We start from the raw sequence: 22,316 nt of genomic DNA, 5'->3' as shown, positions 1-22,316 counted from the left end.
TATATTGAATTGAACATGAAATATATGATTAGTTTTAGTTGCTGGTGCACCTACATTTTATAATCTTTTGTTTACATGTTACAAAGAAGAAGAAATTATCGTAATTTGCTAGGGCTTTCATTTACATGTCAGTGGCTTTAATTTGCATGCAGGCTGTGTTAGGAATATTGTCGTGGTCCATATAAATGCAGACAAAGACAGATGTTTTGTCTTTGGTACAATAAGATTTGAAGACAGTCTGTCAAGTTGTTGGTATCAATCATTAAGGTTTTCCAATGCAGATCATGTGGTCGGTATTATCATTAGTCAATCTGTTTTTAGGTATCTGCCATTAATAATATCACACATGTGGCTAAAACGTGGATGTGGAAAAATGTCTCTATCGGTTTTATAATCTCTAATGAGCTGGCAAACTGATAAGAGACACCTTTTGTCTTTCCCATCTTTGAGACATGCAAGATTCCTTATCTGGCCATATTTTCGTATTTACACCTCTTGAAGGGAAGTATTAATACTTTACGTTAGGGTTTAGTGTTCAACTGGGACGTTGTTTGCCAGGCCTAAATCGAATAATTTTGGCCCATTTCAGTTGTTAGAGCATTTCCTGTTTTGACTAGGAAAAAGCTCGTATTTTCTGTGAATTCAACTCTTGAATCCCTTATCTGCATCACTGCATGGAGGAAAAAAACTAGAAGTTAGAATAGTCCTCGTCTAATCAATGCATGGTAGAAATATTGGCTATCAAAAAAGGATGTATGTTCTCTTGCTATCTTTTAAGATTATAAACACAAAAGATAAAAGCTTATACGAAAAACCTAAGATGTTATGCGATAAAAAAACAAGAAAACTGCCGTCAGCCAAGGCTTCAAGAATCTCTCAGTTTATCACTCTCCTGGACTTTGCAATAGCTATAACTCAGTGTCGCATAATCGGATCATCAAATTAGACACCATTCTCCGAGCGAAAGGAATATAGCTCAGGCTGTACCTGAAACAGCTCAAACTGGGCAAATAAGTATAGCGAACAAAGCATTTAAAATGCCAAAAGAACTTCCTATTGTTAAACTCAGAGAAGCTATTGTAGAGATGTTGCCTGATACATAAGAAAAAAGGCTGAAAATCATATTTTGTAGTCTGGAAAATTAGAGAAGAAACAGTACATGGCTGGAACCATGTATTGTAGTCTCTGAAAAACAAAACAGAGTGTGCTGTATAATTTCTATCACAAATAGTCTGAGCACTATTGTGTAATATATACAATATTGCAAGACTTCACTGTACAATTCTAATCTTGTGTCCTTATGCCTTCCCATAAAACTGGTGAAATGGGCAAAAGTGAAAGACAAACTTACCAGATAAGGGCACAAATCTCAAATATGATAGCAAACACTGTTAAAATCTTGCTATGGATCTGCAACATGAAAAGAAAGTGTAGAAATGCCTGTTTGTAAGATTATGAAATAAGCAAGAAATGATTTAAAACTGCAACAATTTGAAAGTTTTTATTTTATTTTATTCTATATATATATGAGAAAGGAGACTTAGGTGTGTTTTATTGTCAGATATTCAAACACAATTGCAGTTCTCTAATATTTTAAAATTTGTTAATTATTCCCATTTGGAGATGTCTTGTTCTCCAAATTGATCCTGAACATTTTTTTTCTCTAATAAAAGGAGGGGAAGCTTTAGCCCTATAAGTTCACGAGGGCCAGGATGTGCGATGGCAGGGCCATTTTAGTCTACCACTCTGTTCAAACTAGAAGCTTTTCATGATTTGACCTCTTCTGAAATTTTGGTGAATTTGTGAGAGAGTGAGAGAAGTTCTTCTGAGAGACAGCACAAGGATAAAAGCATAGGGAATGGAATCCCATCAGGAGGCATGAACAGAGTCGAAATTGGTTTCAAGTTTAACCACTTGGTTAAAATTCCAAGGAATCTCAATTTTTCACAGACACGGGTAAAAGGAATCCTCAGCTTCATTTAGTCTGTCAGTGAAGCAGAAAGCTTTCTGGTCAATTAACAACGCAAATAGATACAATGGTAGAAAGTTAAACCTAAAGTCTAAATTATTTAAATTTGAATCCATAACTCAGAATCAAAATGCCAAGATGGTGTAAATTCTTCTGTACTTGATAAAAAAGAATGCAATGACAACTAAGGAATGAAGGGGGGAAATGGAGAAAATATGACAGAATACCAGATAATTAGGAGAAGTGCAATTTTCTTTGAGGTAGCAGTGAAGAAGAACCTTAATCGTTAACGAAAGGAATTCATTTACCAAATTTAATAACTTGAGGTGAAAATGGTTAGATGCACATTATCTTGTATGGTGTGCAGTACATAAACTAAGGATAACAGAACTTCTCATTTTAATTGCAAGAAAGTGAAAAGAAATGGGCATGATCCAGAATACTCATGTTTGGGATTGAAAATTTAAACAAACCAAGGATAGTAACCCTATAGGTCATAAAAACAATCATGATTCACTGCACTTTAACTTCCCAAGTTTTCTCTATCATTGAGGAGAACTACTATTATATTTGAATAATGAATTGAAACTGTTGACTTACCAAGAGTGCACAAATGAGAGCCAGAACAATGCATCCAATGTATATAGCTGTTGCATAAATTCGGGCAGGGTCAAACATCATGCCTAGTTGTCGCCCAGGTCCAATGAGGAAGGCTGTGCTGCCATACACAAAACAAATTCAGAATGCAAAAGACCTCAAGAAGGACAACAATTCAGTTGATCTGAATTACAGATGATCTCAGGGATACTATCTGTGTGGAATCAATAAAGCTCTCTGACTTATGTAAACTCACTTCCAAATACACAATAACATACGACTGAGTAGGGCTGGCATAGTCCAACTTGGAGTGCCAAAAAGCCTCAGATCAAAAGTGATCAAATTAACTAGTTTTTGCCAGATTATTCAACGTGTTTATATTAAGAAAGAATTAAATGAGGTTATGCCAAGCTAAATAAAAAAAAAAAAGAAGCCCTTCCTTTGCTATGATGAATATGAAGTGGTGTTTTTGTTTTTACACGTATGAAAGAAATATTACAAATCAGGGTGGCAAGGGGACTGAATATAAACTTGTGCCTGAACAAACCAGCAAATAGAGAGATTAAAAATAAAAGATTAAAATGTAATCTAAATTGAGTAAGAATGTCAATCTACCTTCCAACTGCCAACACATTGCCAAAGGTGAACAATAATGCAAATTTAATGGGCTTGGCAAACACAATCAAGGACTGCAACACAAACAGATTTTGTAAAGCTATCAGCAATTTTAAGATGCCCACATGCTTCCATTGAAATGCAGCTTTCAAAATGTCACAATAAATGATCACAAAAGCTAGTACGTTTTCTAACAGGATTATGACTCAAAATCAGTATATTCCTTCAACATGCTCAGATTCTCAATGTTCTATTATCCCACACTTTCCCTCAACTAATCTAAACTTACCTACTTAAGCAGGAAACAAAAGGGAACTGATATCTAGTAGTAATAAGGGGACTTGAATGTCTACTTAAGCAGGAAACGAAAGAGAACAGCTATCAAGTGGTAATCATGGGACTTGAATGTATGAAAGATGCATAGAGTTTCTTTGCTCAAAGAAAAGGAAGAAGGTTAACTTAGGAGTTCAAAATTTACAGATATTGGTAATACAACACCTCTTATGCAATTAGGTATGCTAACAATCTGAGCCAAGCAGAAGAACCTGATAAAAATTTCTCCAGATACATATCCTATTCATTTACTTCCCATTTCTTCGCAGCCTCAAACTAAATAATTTCATCACTAATAAAGTACAAATACATATCATTTTTAACCTCTAAGATGCATTCTAAACTATGACGCTGATTTTGAAATGCAATCTTCTTTTGATAGTTTGGCCCAGCTAATTCGATGATGGCTTACCAAGTATCTTTTCCATGGATGATAGAATGCATTATTGGAGAAAAAGGGCAACATTGAGAGAAGCTTTCGAGGGGGATCTATAGATGGTCCATGCTCATAGGCTCCAGGCTGTTATAGACAGTCCAGAAATGATGATTGTCCAACATCTCCAACATGACAGGAATTCCCATATTCTTCTCGAGGCAAGTTTAGAGGACTGCTCCTCAGTGTTTATATGCCCGAGCTAACAATATATCAACCACCAACCAAAGGTATACTAACATCATCCCACGGGAGTGATGATTTGATACATGAGCTATATAAATGGTGCTTGTGGCATCCTGTTAACAAAATGCAGTAAATGTAGTGGAAGCATGTAAAAAGCAATGTGATCTGCAGATGCGGACAACTTGCCCCTCTTAGATGCCCTGATAGGGAAAAAGAAAGTTTAATACCAAGCTTTGCTATGGGACTGTTCCTTATATTATGGAAAGTAATCTAATAAAAGACATGCTACAAGATGACAGTAATCCTTGTATAGTTGTATTAGATAATACACCTATATAAAGTGGCCAAAAATTACCCTATAAAAGTTTGAAAACCATTGGAATAGTCTAAACAGATTGAATTGACAACATCAAATTAGTAGAGCATGAGTTACAAAACCCAACTTTAGACTGAACTGCAAAAGTTGAACATTTAATGAACTCCTCAGGAGCAATTCCACTGTTTTATAGACATTCAGTTAAAGAAAGAAATTTGAAACCTTGGACACAGATATAAACACAGAGGAAGAAAATCTATAAGCTCCTTGCAATATTTGAGACAAGAATATTTCTACCATGAATTACTTCCAATTTTTCCTCTTCAAAAGCTAATTTCAATACATTACCACTTCCAAAAACACATTAAAATTCAATCACTAACATCGCATAAAGAACACATTTTATGCTTCAATACAATCAAACAACAAACAAAAAGATAAACTTCAAACCCAAAAGGTGGACATACCAGAAACATAAGAGCCAAACCAGCGACCAAAGAAGCAGCAAATGCATACATTCTCTGCATAAACAGAAACCCAGATAGCCAAAAGGATTTTAAAAATAAAAAAGATGAAAACTTCATAATCAAGAGAGATACAAGATTTGAGGTGGAATTAGAAAAACAAACCTGCGTAGGAGAAAGCGAACAAAAGCCATCTGATTCTTCTTCCAAGAAACTCTCTTCTCTCTCCTCATCATCACCTGATAAGAACTGATATAGCTTCCACATGGGTATTTTTTCGTAAAAATTTAAGCTTTTTCAATGCTTTTGATCTTTTTTATTCTTTCTAACAACATTCTAAAATCTCCTGAAGACAAAAAAAAAAATTAAAAAAAAAAATCCCTGAAGAGAGAAGGCAGGAGCAATGTTTGCACTAAGCTGGCTAAGCAGCTTAAACAGCCGTCGATGAAAGGCGATAAATCATCCCAGTCCCTTTAATTTGGACATTTGGAGTTAAGATGCTCTGAGTTTGAATAAATTATACCAGCCCCCCTGAAAACCTGAATATTAATACCTTGACCACAAAAATACAAGTATTACAATTAACATCGAAAGTTTTTGTTTTTTTTTTAAAGAAGATTATCCTAATATCTTTGATTTGAAATTTTGTATTTATGATTAATTTTATTTATTTTACCATTCCATTTATATTCCTAATCGTGAGATTTAAATATGATATTATATAAACATACTTAAAAATATCAAATTAAAAATACTAAATATAATTGAACAAACTGTGATTTTAGATGAGAAAAAATCAAAAAATAATTTATAAATACCAATAAATGTGGTTTTTTTTTTTCAAAGGATGATCTGCTATAAAGATTTATTAATCTACCATCTTCTTTAGCATATGGGATGAAATTATCATTAATTTTATTATTTTGAGAAGAGAGTCTAGATTCTTTTAGTATGGGCCATGCTTTGAAAAATTTTAAGGTTTTCTACATCTATATTTACAGTCACATTATTATCTTTGTAATTTTTAACACATTGGAATATAACATATTTCCAATCGGATATATACATAAAAATGTATTCAATAATTATAAATTAAATTTGTTTTATTTTTGCATCCCTTGTGCAAATTTAACCATTTTTATCCATTCAAGGTGAAAGATCGGTTCATGACCCTTATCATGAAATAAGGATTTTACTATAAACTAATTATGTTTTTTTATATTGAAAAAAAAACATTTACATCATTTGAAAAATAATAAGTTACTTCGTGTAATTATAGAAAAATTCAGGGCAGGCGCTGTAACTAAAAAGTAAACTAAAACCAGAAACGACACCGTTATAATTTTTCAAACATTTCTCTTTAGACCATAAAAATAAAAATCGAACCTCGCTGAACCTCTCGCTTCTGCGACTTCTGTCAACTGAGAAGTGAGAACCCTAAACAAAACCACACTGAAATCCACCACAAGTTTCACCGGAGCCGGAGGCAGAGACCGCCGTGAAGATGTCGTCGACTCTATTAGAGGTGACTCGCGCCTCTCACGAGGAAGTAGAGAGACTCGAACGACTCATCGTTAAGGATCTCCAAAACGAACCAGCAAATAACAAGGACCGTCTTTTTCAAAGCCACCGTGTCCGTAACATGATTGAAAATATCATTACCACTACTGAGAAACTCGTAATTCCTCCCTCTCTCATTAATTTACTTTAATAATAATTATAATTTTTAGTTTCTGGTTTTTATTTTTGAATTTTTTTTTAGGTTGAGATATACGAAGATAAAGATAATGCTAGGAGAGATGAGATTGCTGCGCTTGGAGGACAAACCGCGATGGGGACTAATGTGTTTAGTGCTTTCTATGATAGATTAAAAGAGGTAAGTTAATATTTTTTATTGATTTTAATTAAGCAATCTATATGATGATTACTGGTGGTTATGCAACTTGTGCTGTATTAATTGGTTGTAATTCTTTTTTTGTGTGAAGATTCGAGAGTATCATAGAAGGCATCCAGCAGCTCGGGTTGTTGATGCCAATGAGGATTATGAGGCAATGCTTAAAGAAGAGCCAGTAATTGAGTTTACAGGCGAGGTTAGTCTCTTTAGCTTGTGCCACTTAATGGATGTTTTAGCTTAGTACAACCTGTTGGTATTTTTGGGCTGTTGTTTGACATTGTGAATATTCGAAGAGTTTATGCTAGGCAACTGGAAATTAGGGTTGAGGTAGTTTATAGAATTTGAAGAAACTGGTCTGGGTTATTTTTATCTACTACTTTTTTGCTCAATAAATGAACTGACACCATTAGATGTTAGTGTCATACAATGTATATAGGATAATGGAAGCAGTAAATTAAGTGTCGCATTACAAAATCTTGAGATTCTGTTGGCATTTTCAAGTTCATCTACTGTGAGATTGGAGGGAGTAGTCTTTGCAGTTTGATACTTTAGGACATAGTTTCATATGCCAAGATTCAAAGTGTTCATGCTAGGTAACTTATAATTTAGGGATGTAGTAGTTTCTAGTTTTCCCCCTTGTATAAAAGTTAAATAGTGCTTGCACAAAACTTGTTATTGTGATTGATGGAATATTTATTAGGCTGAAAACTATTGTTTGCCTTTTTTCTACCAGAGACTTCTCCTAATTATGTTGTATGAATTTTCCCTGCAATAACTAACACTATAGCTGGATTTATATTACAGGAAGCATTTGGGAAATACCTAGACATGCATGAATTGTATAACCAGTACAATAATTTAAAATTCGAGAAGCCTATTGAATACTCTACTTATCTTGACATTTTCTCCCAACCAAATATTGTACCCCGCAAATTGAAGTTTTCAAGGTAGACTCTCCCTCTCTCTCTGGTGCCCCGGTTTTTTGATACATTTTTAGTTGTTATATTCACCAGCATCTGCATCTCACTGTGAACTTTTTATCCAAATTTTAATTTCTGTTTTTGTTTCAATTTTCTTCAGGCAGTACAGGGAATACATGGAGAATCTACTTGAATATTTAGTTTATTTTTTCCAGCGGACAGAGCCCTTGCAAGATCTTGATAGGATTTTTTCAAAGGTTTGTTTTGAATGATTCTTTCTTTCTTTTTTAATTCTTTTGCTCAGTGTTTTTGATGCTGTAGGACACTTGCCTTCTTGATTTATCAAATGCTAACACTGGTGTCAAACAGTAATTTTTGCTTCTAAATGCCAATTTTCTGCTACAATTGTCTCATATTTTTTTTGTCTATAGAACAAAGAATTTTGACCATGCTTGGTTATAGCCAATTGTGTACTTCATTTGACATTATAGGATTGTTATTGTTGTAGGTTACTACTGAATTTGAAGAGCAATGGGAAAATGATGCAGTTCAAGGATGGGAAAAGACCAGTCAAGAAAATGGGCATTTGTCAGCTGATCATACTGTTATTGATCTTGATTTTTACAGCACCGTTGAGGAGCTGAAAGAAGTGGGCCCGGAAAAATTAAAGGAGGTAAGCCATATCATTTTTTCTGGCTGCTTTGTTTTTCCATAAAACGCTTTGTGCTTACATGGAAATCTAAAATCATAGACCATTCTCTTGCTTATTTACAATAGTTTATGTTAATTTCAATAAACAAAGATGTACTTCTATATTACCAAGTGACTGCTGATAGTGACATGTTACCATTATCCTTATAATGTTGAGTTTAAAGTGCTAGATGGGATGCTGTTATCAATCCACATTTCTTCATTGTTATTGCTTTGACAATTTAACATGAAATACTCTGATATCAGACAGTGTGATTGACACTGGAAATTATTAATAATATCCAATGCATTGCTGTGGAGTCACATTTATTGTCATTGATTGCTTTGGTAGTTTAATTAGAAATACTCTGGTGTCAGACAGTGTGATCAACGCTGGAAAATATTAATAATATCCAGTGGGTCGCTGTGGAGTCACAGAAGTTTGTAATAGAAAAGTATGCCACGACTTGGGCAATTGTTATTGTTCAATTGCTTCATCAGTGTTTCCAAGTTCATTCCATGTGCTGTAACAGTTTTGTTTGCAGAATTCTATTTTGTTGGTTTAGTTTGTCCTTTCCAACTATATGTATTTTTAATTTGTTAGCTACATGTTTTCCTGTCAGGCATTGGCTGCATTGGGGCTAAAGAGTGGTGGTACTGTACAGCAGCGTGCAGAAAGGCTTTTCCTCACAAAGGTTGGACTAGTTCTTTTACTATATACAAGTCTTATAAGTTTAGGAACAAAAGAGATCCAATGGATGCTCTCTTTTTCTCTAATTTCTTAGTTAAACATTAATCTTTTTCTCAAGAAGGGAATGTGCTTTTCCATTTCATACTTGGTCAACTCAGTGGTGAACATGAATTTATAATTTTGGGTAAGAGAAGATTGCATTAAAAATTTAAGAATTACAAAGTGTGATGGACAATAAGACTTCCTCCCAAAGAAGAGAGGAAACAGATATTTATAAAAGAGCAGCCCAATCACGCTGAATATCAGCCAAGGAAACTCCCCTAAAAGCAGTGCTTGAAGCTTGAACCTGCAAAGACACACACATGTTTGTTTGTTTGTTCTTATGTTAAGAGCCTCTCTAATTACATCTAGCTTAAAGCTACATTGTGGCATTTTATTTATGAATTACGTTGTGGCATTTTATTTATGAAGTAGAATCCTCCCTATGGAACTATTCTTCAATCGGAGGATGCCTTATTTCCTTAAGCTAGATTAGATTACTTCTCAATATGACTTGTTTTTTTTTTTAAAAAAAATGTTTCTTATTTGGTTCATTTCACACACACTCACACACATGTTTGTTTGTTTGTTCTTATGGTAAGAGCCTCTCTAATTACATCTAACTTCAAGCTATGTTATGGTATTTTATTTATGAAGTAGAATCCTCCCTATGAAACTATTCTTCAGTCAGAGGATGCCTTATTTCCTTAAGCTAGATTAGATTACTTCTCTACATGACTTATTTTTTTAAAAAAAAAATTGTTTCTTATTTGGTTTGTTTTGGCATTTTGTATTTTATGTATTTATTTGTTTATTCTGTGCAGGACACACCTCTTGAAAAGTTGGACAAGAAACATTTTGTGAAAGGATCACATGGATCAGAACCGAATGGGGGTGCTGCAACCTCAAAAGAAGTAGACAATTCAAAAGAAATTGCCCTGATGGAGGCCAAAATTAATAAATTGTGCGACTTACTAGATGAGGTTAGCTGTGGTGCAAATGTACCCTGTTTCTCCTCCACTCTCTTGATCAGTATCACGTTAAGATTTAATTTTTTGCTTACCTACCAGATTTTTTTGTATGTTTTAATAGTCTGCATTTGAATATTGACTGCATACGTGCCTTAAATAATTCTTTTTTCTTGTGGTTTTTGGATAATTGATTTTTCTGTGACCTTGTGCAGACAATTGTACGAACAAAAGAAAATGTTGTGAAGAAGCAGGCTTTGACATATGATGAAATGGAAGCAGAACGTGAGGAGGTAAGTTGTCATAAGTTACCACAGTTTCTCAAGTGCTTTAGCATTTAAAGTAGTGTGAATGATAATTTTTAACATAGCATTTCATATTAACCTTCTATGTGCTTTTGGTACCCGGGCAAAATTGAAGCAAGCCATTTGCACCATGATTATATTAGATGATCAAACCCCATTGCAATCCAGTATAAGCAGAATATATTTTTTCTCTTGTAGTGGGCAGGGTATGCTAATGCATTTTTGCCAACTATGCATGATATAGCTGCATATAAAGAACAATTTGTAAATACGAAGCAGCGAGACCATTTACGTGAACTTTTTCTTACTGTCTGCTTGAATTGGACGTCTGATTGTTATTGTTCAAGAAATTAGACTTGAGTGTTTTGGCTTGCTGACAATAATTGATAATGTGATTTCGAAACTGATGCAGGAAGAGACACAGGCTGACACTGAAAGTGATGATGATGAACAACAGATTTACAATCCTCTCAAGTTGCCAATGGGTTGGGATGGGAAGCCTATACCTTACTGGCTGTATAAACTTCATGGTCTTGGTCAGGTATGTTTCTTATTAATTGTAGAAGCATGTTGCTGTTGTTTAAGTAGCGTATCTCATCACTGGTTTCTTCCATGTATATTCTGTTTCTTTCAGCAATTTGGTAATGAAGTTTGTTCTTTCTACATTTGGAGAGTAGTTCTCTCTGCTGTATATTGTTTTCATTTTCCCAGGTGTATTTAATTGATATGTGAGGAAGTTTTCATTTTCAAGTGCAATAAGTAACGTATAGTATTATTATCCATCATTATGATGCATGTAATACTTCTCTAGTTATATTAGTTGTTTAGTGGAGGATCTTTTTATGGTTTAGTTATAGTATTTGATAGTTTCTATGGTCAGAGGATCTCAATTATTTTTCTGCATGTCAGGAATTTAAGTGCGAGATATGTGGGAACTATAGTTACTGGGGTCGAAGAGCCTTTGAGCGGCATTTCAAGGAATGGCGTCATCAGCATGGGATGCGTTGCCTTGGCATTCCAAACACCAAGAACTTCAACGAGATCACGTCGATTAAGGTGCGAGCTTTCTCAGACATTTTTCTGAAATCTGAACCTTTCTTTGTTAAATGCCCTTTTATTTTGCTCATTCAAATCAAACTCCTGATCTTTTTTAGCGTGAAATTCTTAGTGCTGATTTTGCATGTTAGTTTCAAATCTAACAACCGCTTTCATTTATTCACTAAGCTCTTTTTGTCTAAGACTTCAATTTTATTTTTTTTTTTTGTTTTTTTTTTCAGGAAGCACAAGAATTATGGAAGGGGATACAAGAGCGGCAAGGAGTGAACAAGTGGCGCCCAGATCTCGAGGAAGAATACGAAGATAAAGAGGGTAACATTTACAATAGAAAGACATACACTGATCTCCAGCGCCAGGGACTGATTTGAAGTGCAGTATTTTGCCAGAGAAGCATCTTAATTTTGAACGGTGAGAGTGACCTACCCAACCCAGTGCTGGGAAAATCATTTGCGGGTTCTCAAACATTATAACAACTTAGGCATGGCTTTGTAACATCGATGCATTCATCTGCTAGCATGTAGTCCATAAATTTTACTTGTCAAACCGGACTAGATGAAATCGTAAAGTTGAATTTCAAATTGATTTGTCTCGCTTTTTACAATCGAGTTACAGTTTCATTACTCGTTGCTTCATCTCTCTTTGGATGTCATAAATTTGTGTTTTATGCATGGGCGGCGAAAATAATTTATCTCCTGAAGTGGCAAATAAGCTGGTTGGGATTAAGGTATTTAAATTTTCTTATCCTGTAATTACTGGCATATTATCAGCTTGCGTTAAAAAGTTCAGAAGTTGCTTTGGTACTTGCAACCTTGAGTTGGACGGCAAAGGTAACAAAGACATGTAAGCTTAATGATCCTCGGAATCTAGTTAGGCATGGATAATTAATTTGGATTCTGAAGATCAATTTTAGATGTCACTACCTTTAATGCGGGTTGGATTATTATTATTTTTTTCAATCTAAAAAAATAATGTTAAAATGTTAGGAAGTCAAAAAGCTTATGTATATAATGGTTGAAATATTTTTAAAATACTTAAATGGTTTATTGGATGATATTTAAAAAAAAAAAATAGTGATAAAGATTAAAGACTATTGGATTGCTCCTAAACTTGGAATTTGAGTTGTGGGATTGTGATAAAATAATGATATCTACATCAAAACAAATAAAAAAAAAAACTCAATTATAATGAGGGGAAAACATTAATTTTAAAAAAAGGATCAAAATCTCTTTTTCAAACATAAAAAGAATAAAGTTATTATGATGCTAGGATTTCTAAAGAAATCAAAGAAATTTGAGACTATTAAAGAAGTTATAGAAATTTGAGACTTGGGATGATGAATTGATTATCATTAAAAACAAAAATAGCTTTAATTTAACAACTTTAAAAATTAAGTAAATTTGAGTGAATTTTTTAAAATCATAACATGTGAAATCTAGATTTGAATCAATCAAAAAACTTAATTTCTAATCAATTTAATGTTAAAAAATAAAATTAAAAACAAAAATTAACCTAAGAAACTTATAAAAGCATAAAAAAAAAAAAAACAATGATTAATCTTAATAAGAAGAAAAATAAAAAACGATACAATCACAACAAAAAAAAGAGTCTATTCAATAAATCATTTCAAATAAAAAAAAAAAATCAAATACGAGAGACATATCTCCTTCAATTGGAAACCTCAGTTTTCTTCGAATCATGGATGGTACAAACAACAGTTTCAAAGGGGGAAGTGCCTCATGAAGTCGGTCGCTTGTTTCGGAAGTAGATGGCATTGCCGATAGGACTGATGGATATTGTTGATCATGCCCTTCTTTGGAACTAGAAGGGAAGGAAGCATCCTGCAGCAATAGCCAGATACAAGAAAAGCTGCACAGTATGCGCAATGGTGTTGCATGTTCAGAAGAATCACCAAGAGAACGAATGAACTTATGAGGCACTTCCCCCTTTGAAACTACGCCATAGCTTGGGAAACTTGTAATATTTTATTGCTTCGTCAATTTTTCCAAGTACCTTTCATGATTTTTAACAGCTTTAATTACTTGCATAATTCTTTTTGGCTGGCAGCCATTGGCTGCATTGCTAAGTGGTAAAAATAATATTCGAAATTAAACAGAAAATAATTAAAATAGCAAAAAACAACAACTTCATTTTCTAATTTGAAAGCTTCCTGAGATTTCATCGGTAATTAAAATGTGTTATAGCTCATGGGCATATCCGCCAAATCAATAGAATTAAATTAAGCGTTTAATATGTTTGACCTTCTTCACAGACTTCGTCATGTCTTTCTGTTTTATAGATGCTTTGGCAACACATTTCACCTCGGTTTCTTGCCCTAAAAAAAGAAATTCGTAACAAGAAGAGATCAACATGAACAAGTCTAAAATATCACTGTTTTTTTCCTCACATTTCACTGATTGATAGCATTCCCTTTTCTGCAGAAAAATCATTTAACTGTGTTTATCATAAACTACTTTAACAATTTTGCTTATGAGCTGGAACGTACAACTGCAAAGGATTTGTAAGAAAACAATTACGCAAACAGCTTCTCATCCTCCTAGCCAGTGAAATTATGAATGCGAGGAAAATAAGCTGAGGCAGGAAATCCAACAAAGCATGAATCCCCTTTGCTTGAACTAAAAAACATAAGCAAAAGAAAAGGCTGAGATGGGCAAGATCACCTCTGAGAGAATTTAATCTGTAATTATCGGTAATTAATCTGCTGAGGATAGTCTTTAATTCTTAACTGAATTGCTGATTAAGGCATGCTTCGGATACAAACTAGCACTCAAGCGAAACTTACAGGAAAGCAACCATTTGAGGTTTGTAGGCCTTGTTTTTTCTTTTTTCTTTTTTTCTTCTTTATACTTGGTTTTTGAGTGCCGGATTTGGGTGTAACTTTGGCGTTGTTAAAGTGTTTTTAGGTTTCGATGCAAGTTTAGGTTACTTTTTTTTTTGCATTTTTTTTAATATGAGTGTTCGATCAGGTTGTGCATATATCTCAACTAATTAATCATAAATTCCTTAAGTTAATGATCATGTAAGTTTTTAGTGACCTCGAAATTTATTAAACTCAAATTAGTGATCTCTTATAAAATAAATTTAGAATCTGATCTAGTTGAGCTACATCCTTTAAAATTATAATTATCTTTCTTCATTCGAAGTGGTGGTAGTGGCTCGTTTGCTTTCTCTAGGTCTATGGGATTGTCCTATTTCTATGAAAGTTTATTCTTATGTTGAATATATATTACGTGTTTATTATATATGCATATATAAATTTGAGTAAGTACATGTATTTAAATATTTAATTTTATTTAATTATATAATTAGGTATAATTTAAAAAAATATATTCATAAAAATAAATAAAACTATTCAAATTCTTCCATTGAATTTGATTTGTGATGACTTTATTTAGCTGTAAAATCAAGCTAAAATTTGTACTTTAAAAAGTATATTTAATTTATTTTTGAAGAATATATTTTATTTGTCTTCCTTATTTGAAGAAAATTTTGTATTTTCTAAAAGAATTTTTTTATGTCCTTTATTTATTGAGATTCGTATAAGGACATTTATGTTTTTGCTAATGCTACTTGATTGATTTTTATTTATTTAGATGTTGTAATTATAATAAAATATTTTAAATATATAAATCTTTTATAGACATAGAAATATATATAAAATTCAATTTATTTTTCATGTCAACCTTTTATTTTTATATAAAAATAAAATAAAAATGACATGAAAAATTTTGATTAGTTAAAAATTATTTTTTGTTTCTACAGTACGAAACCCTTTAATTGATTTTGCTAGGTAGATTGGTCTTTCTATGTTGGAGAGTTTCTTCATTGGCTTCGAGAGTCAGATTGGCTTTTGCCATCTCGGAAGCTACTCTGGCTTTGGATGAGGAATCGACCGGGAGGGCGGGAGATCACACGGTCGGAGGAGGGCCTTCTGTCTCTCGGCACTTGTGGTTAATACACAAATTCATGAGGGATCTCTTGCTTCGAGTATTACCTGTACATTTTTAAGAACTGAGAAAAGATACGAAGCTTTACTGTTCATATGAAAAATAAAGTTTTTTTTATTTTTCTAAGTTTTTTTGGTCTTGCAAAATCTTCCTTATCAAGCCTAATTAGATTTATGAACAACGAAGCATGTGTTTGTTTTCTATTTTTTTTGTTATCTTGCAGTCACATTCTTTTTCCAGCCTAATTATATGAAATTAGGTTTGAAGTTACAGTAAAAGTATCAAATTGCAACTAAAGAGTAGAATGCAGATAAAATAGATGGTCAACCATAAATACACAAGGTTTTTTTTGTACTTGTTTATATTTTAATCTCTACATTAGAAAGAAAAGAGAGAAACTTACTAAAAAATAACAGAAAAAAATTATTGATTTATCCATTTTTCAGTAAAGAAATTCATAGTTCTTTTGTCAAAAAATCTTATTTGATGAGGGAGTTATATAAAAAAAATTTAAATAGACTCAATTTTAAAGATTTCAACAAATAACATCTCAATAAATATAAGCAATCCTAAACAAGAAAACAAAAAATACAAGCACGGCACCTAGGCCACCAAAGCCCGTGCCCATCAATTGTTTTTTTTTATTATTAATTTTATTGTTTAGTGTTGTAGTTTTATGAAATTTTATGTTTAATTTTATTTTTTAATATTTCAATTAATTTTAAATTAGTTTTTGTTTTTTTATAATATTATAAAATAAAATAAAAATTAATTGAATCCAATAGATTGCGTAACACATATCACTAACTTTACAAATTAACCTGCGTGAAATGTTTTAGTTTCTTTTTTTTTTTTCTTGGAATTTTTTTCTTTAGACGTTAAGATTCAAGCACACAAATTCCAAGTACCACCGTACCGGATTCAATAACTAGTCGAAAAAAATGAAGGCGGCGGAAATAATGCCATTTGTTGTGTAGAACTAAAGTGTTTGGCTTCCGTGAGGTCAACTGCTTGCGCAGTCAACGACATGGGCATGCAGAGTTGAGGCTTGAGAATCTGCATATAAGCCAAGTGGATTGGGGCACCGAGCATGTGGGTCCCACTGTTGACTATTTTCTGCCGTATAATTTGTGCTGTAAATCACTTCTCCATTGATTAAGATATCTGAAATTATTAATTTTTAAAATAGTTTTTTATTTTAAAATATATTAAAATAATATATATATATATATTTTTTTTTTTTTTTAATTTTAGTATTAGCATATAAAAATTATAAAAAACAATTAATAATAAAAAGTAGTGTAAAATCCCTCCATGTTGTTGTAACGTGTGGTTTTGTGTAAATTTTTCTACTTCTAGACTTTTGCCGGTCGTCGTGGCTTCTAGAATCTGCAATATTGGCACGCATGCTCTGCATGAGGATGGTGTCACCTTCAATATTCTAAGATTTCATTTGAAAAATATTATTTCTTTCTAATGAAGACAAGCTGGTTGTAGGAAAATGGGAGGACATTTGGTGTGGAAAAATGTACGAGATTTTAGGTTAATTAAAGTCTAGGTTCATTGTGGGGACTAATATTAGTTTCCTCATTCTAGATTAATTATATTTGGTTCTCTTGGCTAAGTAATACAGTGTGTTTGTTACTGTGTTAACAATTCTTTTTTTTTTTAATTTATTTTTTATATCCATATTAAAATAATATATATATAGAGCATACGGCCGGCCAGATTCTAGAGCAAGCTATTAATCTTTGTTGAAAAATAGTCAAAGATACCAAAAACCCTACTCTAGAAGCAGGTGACTAATAAATCTTTCTTGCAGCCACAAGCCATTCTCTGTATTTGAACATGAAATAATATAAACGTGACTAATAAATCCAGTTTTCTACTGAGCCAAACACCTCAAAGATTGATTTCAAGCTAATTATAACCATAGCATTGGAATTAATTAAATGCTATCTAGTCTTTGTACCGACAATGGTGTTGAGAAGATAAGTTGAAGTTGTTCTGTTGTTGAAGTTATCTGCTAGAACTCCAGCTGGTATAGATGAACTGATTGAGTTGGACTCAATCACTTGTGGCTCCTACTTTCTAGGCATACGTTTGTATATATATATATACCTGATATAAACACCTCTGTTTCAATGAGAAAATTAATAAAACAATTCTACATTCTTCTTCATCATCTAGTTTTCATGGTATCAGAGCAGATGAAACTCTAAAACCAAACTTCCGCAAAATTCTCCAATGGAGGACAGTGTTGATTCAACAAGTATCAACAAAAATACTACCCTTCCAAACATGACCTTTTTAACCATTGATCCTTCTGATCCTTTTTTTATTCATGCATCAGATCATCCAAGCATGACTCTTGTTCCGAAAGTTCTTGATGGAACCAACTACTCCATGTGGAGACGCTCCATTTTAATAAGTCTCAGCGCCAAAAACAAGTTGGGATTCATCAATGGAACCATATCCATACCAGATGAATCTGATCCTAAATACATGTTATGGCAACGATGCAATGATATGGTTCTTTCTTGGATTCTCAACTCCTTAAATCAAGAGCTTGCCAACAGTGTTCTCTATGTTGAAACCCCCTCTAAAATCTGGTTGGATCTGCAAGAACGATTCTCACAAGGTGATTTTTCTCATCATTATCAACTTCAGCGTTCCATAGTAGAATTGCAGCAAAATCAGGATTCTATCTTCGGTTATTACACCAAAATAAAAACACTGTGGGATGAATTAAAAATGAGCAGTCCAGCTATTCAGTGCACTTGTGGTGGAATGAAACAATTGTCAAACAATGAGGAAAAGACGAGACTTGATCAGTTTCTTATGGGATTAAATGAGAGCTATTCAGCTATTAGAGGGCAAATCATGCTCATGCAACCTTTACCAACTGTTAAGAAAGCATACTCACTCTTATGTGAGGAAGAAAAACAACGTGGATTGGTTGAGCACAAGGTTACTGAACAAGTTCACGCCATGAATGTCAAAAGACCATGTTATACTTCACAACGACCAGGCTATACTTCAAAAGATTTCTCTCGAAATTGGATGCCTGGCTCATCAACAATGCAAGGATCCAAGAAACGACTTCACTGCTCTTATTGTGATGGAACAACACATACAGTGGAGAGATGTTTCTATTTGATTGGGTTTCCTGTTGGTCATGCTCTTCATGGCAGGAACGTCCAACCTAGGAATCGAGCTCAAAAGGTGGTTGCAAATCAAACAGGGACTGAATCATCTCACACCAACATCAAGTCTGTTCAAATCTCTGATCAACCTCTTCAATTCACTCCTGAAGATTTTTCACAAATCAAAGCTTTCTTCCAAACCGAGAAATCCACAGTCACTGCAAACTATACAGGTAACTCCACTCCATTTTGTTCATCATCCACAGCTCACAATTCTGAGTTTATTCAATGGATCATTGACAGTGGAGCTACTAACCATATAGCTACTTCAGTTGTTGATAAAGTCATTGTTCCCATGTTCTCTCAAGTCACCTTACCAAACGGTTCCCATGCAAAAATTACCAATGCTGGCTCTGCATATATTACCAAAAATATATATGTTCATGATGTTCTTTGTGCACCCTCATTCCATGTGAATCTGCTTTCCGTTAGTCAGCTCACATATGCTTTAAATTGTTCTGTCCACTTCTTTCCCACTTTCTGTATATTACAGGACCTTGCTACGAAGAGGATGATTGGCCTGGGGAAGCAGAGTAAGGGACTATACTACCTTATGCCACAATTAGAATCACATTCAACAACACCGATCTCATATCAAGTCTCTTTCCCATCAGGAGTTGTTTGGCATAACAGATTAGGACATCCATCAAAATTACCCTCTCAGTTTCTGTCAAAATTAATCCCATCCTTTGTTTATGATTCGCAACATTCATGCGAAGTTTGTCCTTTGGCAAAACAAACCAGGTTAGCTTTTCCCATTAGCTCAATTCAAAGTACCAAAATTTTTAATCTTATACACTGTGATATTTGGGGTCCATAAAAGATTGAAACACACTCTGGTGCACATTATTTTTTAACTATTGTGGGTGACTACTCTCGTTTTACCTGGATTTTCCTTATGAAATTCAAATTTGAAACACAAGGGTTGTTAAAATCATTCATCACTTTTGTTCACACTCAATTTAACTGTCAAGTTACCCATGGCATTTTGCTTCAAAATTCATGTCCATACACACCTCAACAAAATGGTGTTGTTGAACAAAAACATAGACACTTGTTAAATGTTGGTCGTGCCTTACGATTCCAAGCAAATTTACCATTAAAATGTTAGGGAGAGAGTTTGCTTACTGCCACCTATCTTATAAATCGTCTTCCCACTCTAGTTCTGAGTCACAAATCACCATATGAACTCTTGTACGGAAAAACACCTGCATATACACATCTACGTGCTTTTGGTTGTTTATGTTATGCCACCAACTCACAACCTTTAACCAAATTTTCACCAAGAGCTCGTCGATGTATTTTTGTTGGATATCCTTCTAATCAAAAAGCATATCGCGTTTATGATCTCACCACTCGGCAGTTTTTTACTAGTCGAGATGTTATTTTTCATGAAAACACATTTCCTTTTTTTAACCACACTTCAGAAAATCCTCCTCCACAATCATCTCTGCCACCCATATTTCCTGAGTCCAATAACAGTATACTTCCACAAACACTAACTTCTTCTCCTTTACCTCCCGAAAACCCTGCCACACCATTATCTCCTTCTTCCTCAAAATCCTCATTGCCACCATCATCAAATCCCACACAGTCTCCTTTTCTCCAAACCAACACACCTGCTCCTATACTACATCGCAGCGATCGACCTCGACAATCCTCTGTTCTTCTCCGTGATTTTCATTGTGGCCAGGTTGGTATGTCATCACTCTCTGCATCCACAACCAAGTCATCCTCTTCACGGTCAGGTACTCAATATCCGTTATCTAGTTTTATTTCCTATCAGTCATTATCTCCTTCTCATCAGCTATTTGTTAACACCATCACTAGCACTCTTGAACCTACAACATATGAGCAGGCACTAAGTGATCCTAAATGGTGTGAAGCAATGAGAATTGAGCTCACTGCACTTGAAAATCAGAAGACATGGTCTCTGGTTCCATTACCACCAAACTGTCGTCCCATTGGCAGCAAATAGGTGTTCGAAATCAAATACCAGTCTGATGGCTCAGTAGAAAGGTATAAAGCATGCTTGGTAGCCAAAGGATTCACTCAAACAGAAGGCTTGGATTATCATGAAACTTTCGCTCTAGTTGCTAAGTTGACCACCGTTCGCTGCCTTCTGGCCTTGGCAGCAGTCCGCAATTGGCCACTTTTTCAGATGGATGTTAACAATGCCTTCCTTCATGGTGACTTACATGAGAAAGTTTATATGACTCCACCACCAGGACTTTGCCGACAAGGGGAGAAGATAGTCTGTTGGCTTCACAAGTCTTTGTATGGACTCAAACAAGCACCCAGAAACTGGTTCTTCAAATTCTCAGAAGCTATCAAAACTGCTGGATTCTCTCAGTCACATTCAGATCATTCTCTCTTTGTGCAAGAAAAAGGGTCTACTCTAACCATGGTCCTTATCTACGTAGATGATATCATAATTACTGGGAACAATGACAAGGCTATTCAAGATCTCAAGCTCTTTCTTCAACAACAATTCCACATAAAAGATCTTGGTAAGCTAAAATATTTTCTCGGTCTGGAAGTGGCAAGATCAAAGGCTGGAATAGTTATATCTCAAAGAAAATATACATTGGAAATTCTTGACGATGTTGGATTTCTTGGAGCTAAACCTGTTGATTTTCCTATGGAGCAGAATCTGAAACTCACTAATGACCAAGGCGAGATATTGAATGATGCTTCACACTACAGAAGATTGGTGGGGCGATTAATCTACCTTACAATTACTAGACCTGACATCATGTATTCTGTAAACATTCTAAGCCAATTTATGCATGCACCAAGAAAACCTCATTGGGATGCTGCTCTTCGTGTAGTGAGATACTTAAAGAACAACCCAGGTCTCGGCTTATTATTTTCTTCCAGCAGCTCTCTGCAACTGAGAGCTTATTGTGATGCTAATTGGGCAAACTGTCCTATGACAAGAAGATCAACATCTGGTTATTGTGTATTTCTTGGAGACTCTCTCATCTCGTGGAGGACAAGAAAACAGAAAACAGTCTCCAGGTCATCTGCAGAAGCTGAGTAAAGGTCCATGGCTGCTGCAACATGTGAACTCACATGGCTTAGATGTTTGTTTAAAGATCTACAGGTATGTTTAAAACCAATTATCCTATTCTGTGACAATCAAGCTGCACTTCATATTGCTGCAAATCCAGTATATCATGAACGTACAAAACATATTGAAATAGATTGCCATGTTGTGAGAGAAAAGATCCAAGCCGGTCAAATTGTTACACAATTCGTTCCCTCTCATCTTCAACTAGCAGATATATTCACTAAGGCCTTAGGAGGAGACAACTTTAAGAAATTAACAAGCAAGTTGAACATTCTCAACATTCATGCTCCAACTTGAAGGGGAGTGTTAAGAAGATAAGTTGAAGTTGATTTGCTGTTGAAGTTATCTGCTAGAACTCCAGCTGGTATAGATGAACTGATTGAGTTGGATTCAATCACTTGTGGTTCCTACTTTCTAGGCATACGTTTGTATATATATACCTGATGTAAACACCTCTGTTTCAATGAGAAAATTAATAAAACAGTTCTACATTCTTCTTCATCATCTAGTTTTCAAATGGCTTCATTTTCAAGATGAAATTGATGAAGTTTTTTTTTATAATCAAAATCAATATAGAATTATGGTGGATTACAGTG

At 34.1% G+C, this 22,316-nt stretch overlaps 2 protein-coding genes and 1 pseudogene across 7 annotated transcripts; 2 read left to right on the top strand and 1 right to left on the bottom strand.

The window, feature by feature from the left end:
• Positions 1 to 835: 835 nt before the first annotated feature.
• Positions 836 to 5,409, bottom strand: LOC118033608 (uncharacterized). 6 transcript variants are annotated; one of them, XM_073403551.1, is made up of 7 exons: positions 5,079 to 5,397; positions 4,917 to 4,970; positions 3,182 to 3,255; positions 2,823 to 2,888; positions 2,570 to 2,687; positions 1,352 to 1,410; positions 836 to 987 (listed from the first exon to the last, which is right to left on the bottom strand). In XM_073403551.1, exons 1-7 carry the CDS (start codon positions 5,178 to 5,180, stop codon positions 909 to 911), a joined length of 552 nt encoding a protein of 183 aa, XP_073259652.1. In that variant the 5' UTR covers positions 5,181 to 5,397; the 3' UTR covers positions 836 to 908. The 6 variants fall into 6 exon arrangements, with proteins under 6 accessions (XP_073259652.1, XP_034894557.1, XP_073259651.1 ...); XM_035038666.2 differs by lacking the exon at positions 2,823 to 2,888 and having other exon boundaries at positions 5,079 to 5,393; XM_073403550.1 differs by lacking the exons at positions 836 to 987; positions 1,352 to 1,410 and adding an exon at positions 1,417 to 2,247 and having other exon boundaries at positions 5,079 to 5,403.
• An 882-nt stretch (positions 5,410 to 6,291) lies between these two features.
• Positions 6,292 to 12,099, top strand: LOC118033563 (splicing factor SF3a60 homolog). The gene is made up of 12 exons (XM_035038577.2): positions 6,292 to 6,591; positions 6,676 to 6,789; positions 6,899 to 7,003; positions 7,612 to 7,754; positions 7,888 to 7,984; positions 8,236 to 8,400; positions 9,041 to 9,112; positions 9,972 to 10,130; positions 10,331 to 10,408; positions 10,833 to 10,961; positions 11,330 to 11,476; positions 11,698 to 12,099. The coding sequence occupies exons 1-12, from the start codon at positions 6,418 to 6,420 to the stop codon at positions 11,842 to 11,844; spliced, it is 1,530 nt and encodes a 509-aa protein (XP_034894468.1). The 5' UTR covers positions 6,292 to 6,417; the 3' UTR covers positions 11,845 to 12,099.
• Positions 12,100 to 17,658: 5,559 nt separating this feature from the next.
• On the top strand, positions 17,659 to 22,017 carry LOC140954354 (uncharacterized; annotated as a pseudogene).
• Positions 22,018 to 22,316: the final 299 nt, after the last annotated feature.

Source organism: Populus alba, chromosome 12, assembly GCF_005239225.2.
Source record: "Populus alba chromosome 12, ASM523922v2, whole genome shotgun sequence".
NCBI classification, from domain to species: domain Eukaryota; kingdom Viridiplantae; phylum Streptophyta; class Magnoliopsida; order Malpighiales; family Salicaceae; genus Populus; species Populus alba.
Note: the sequence above shows the minus strand (reverse complement) of the source record. Positions and strands in the feature narration are given on the sequence as shown.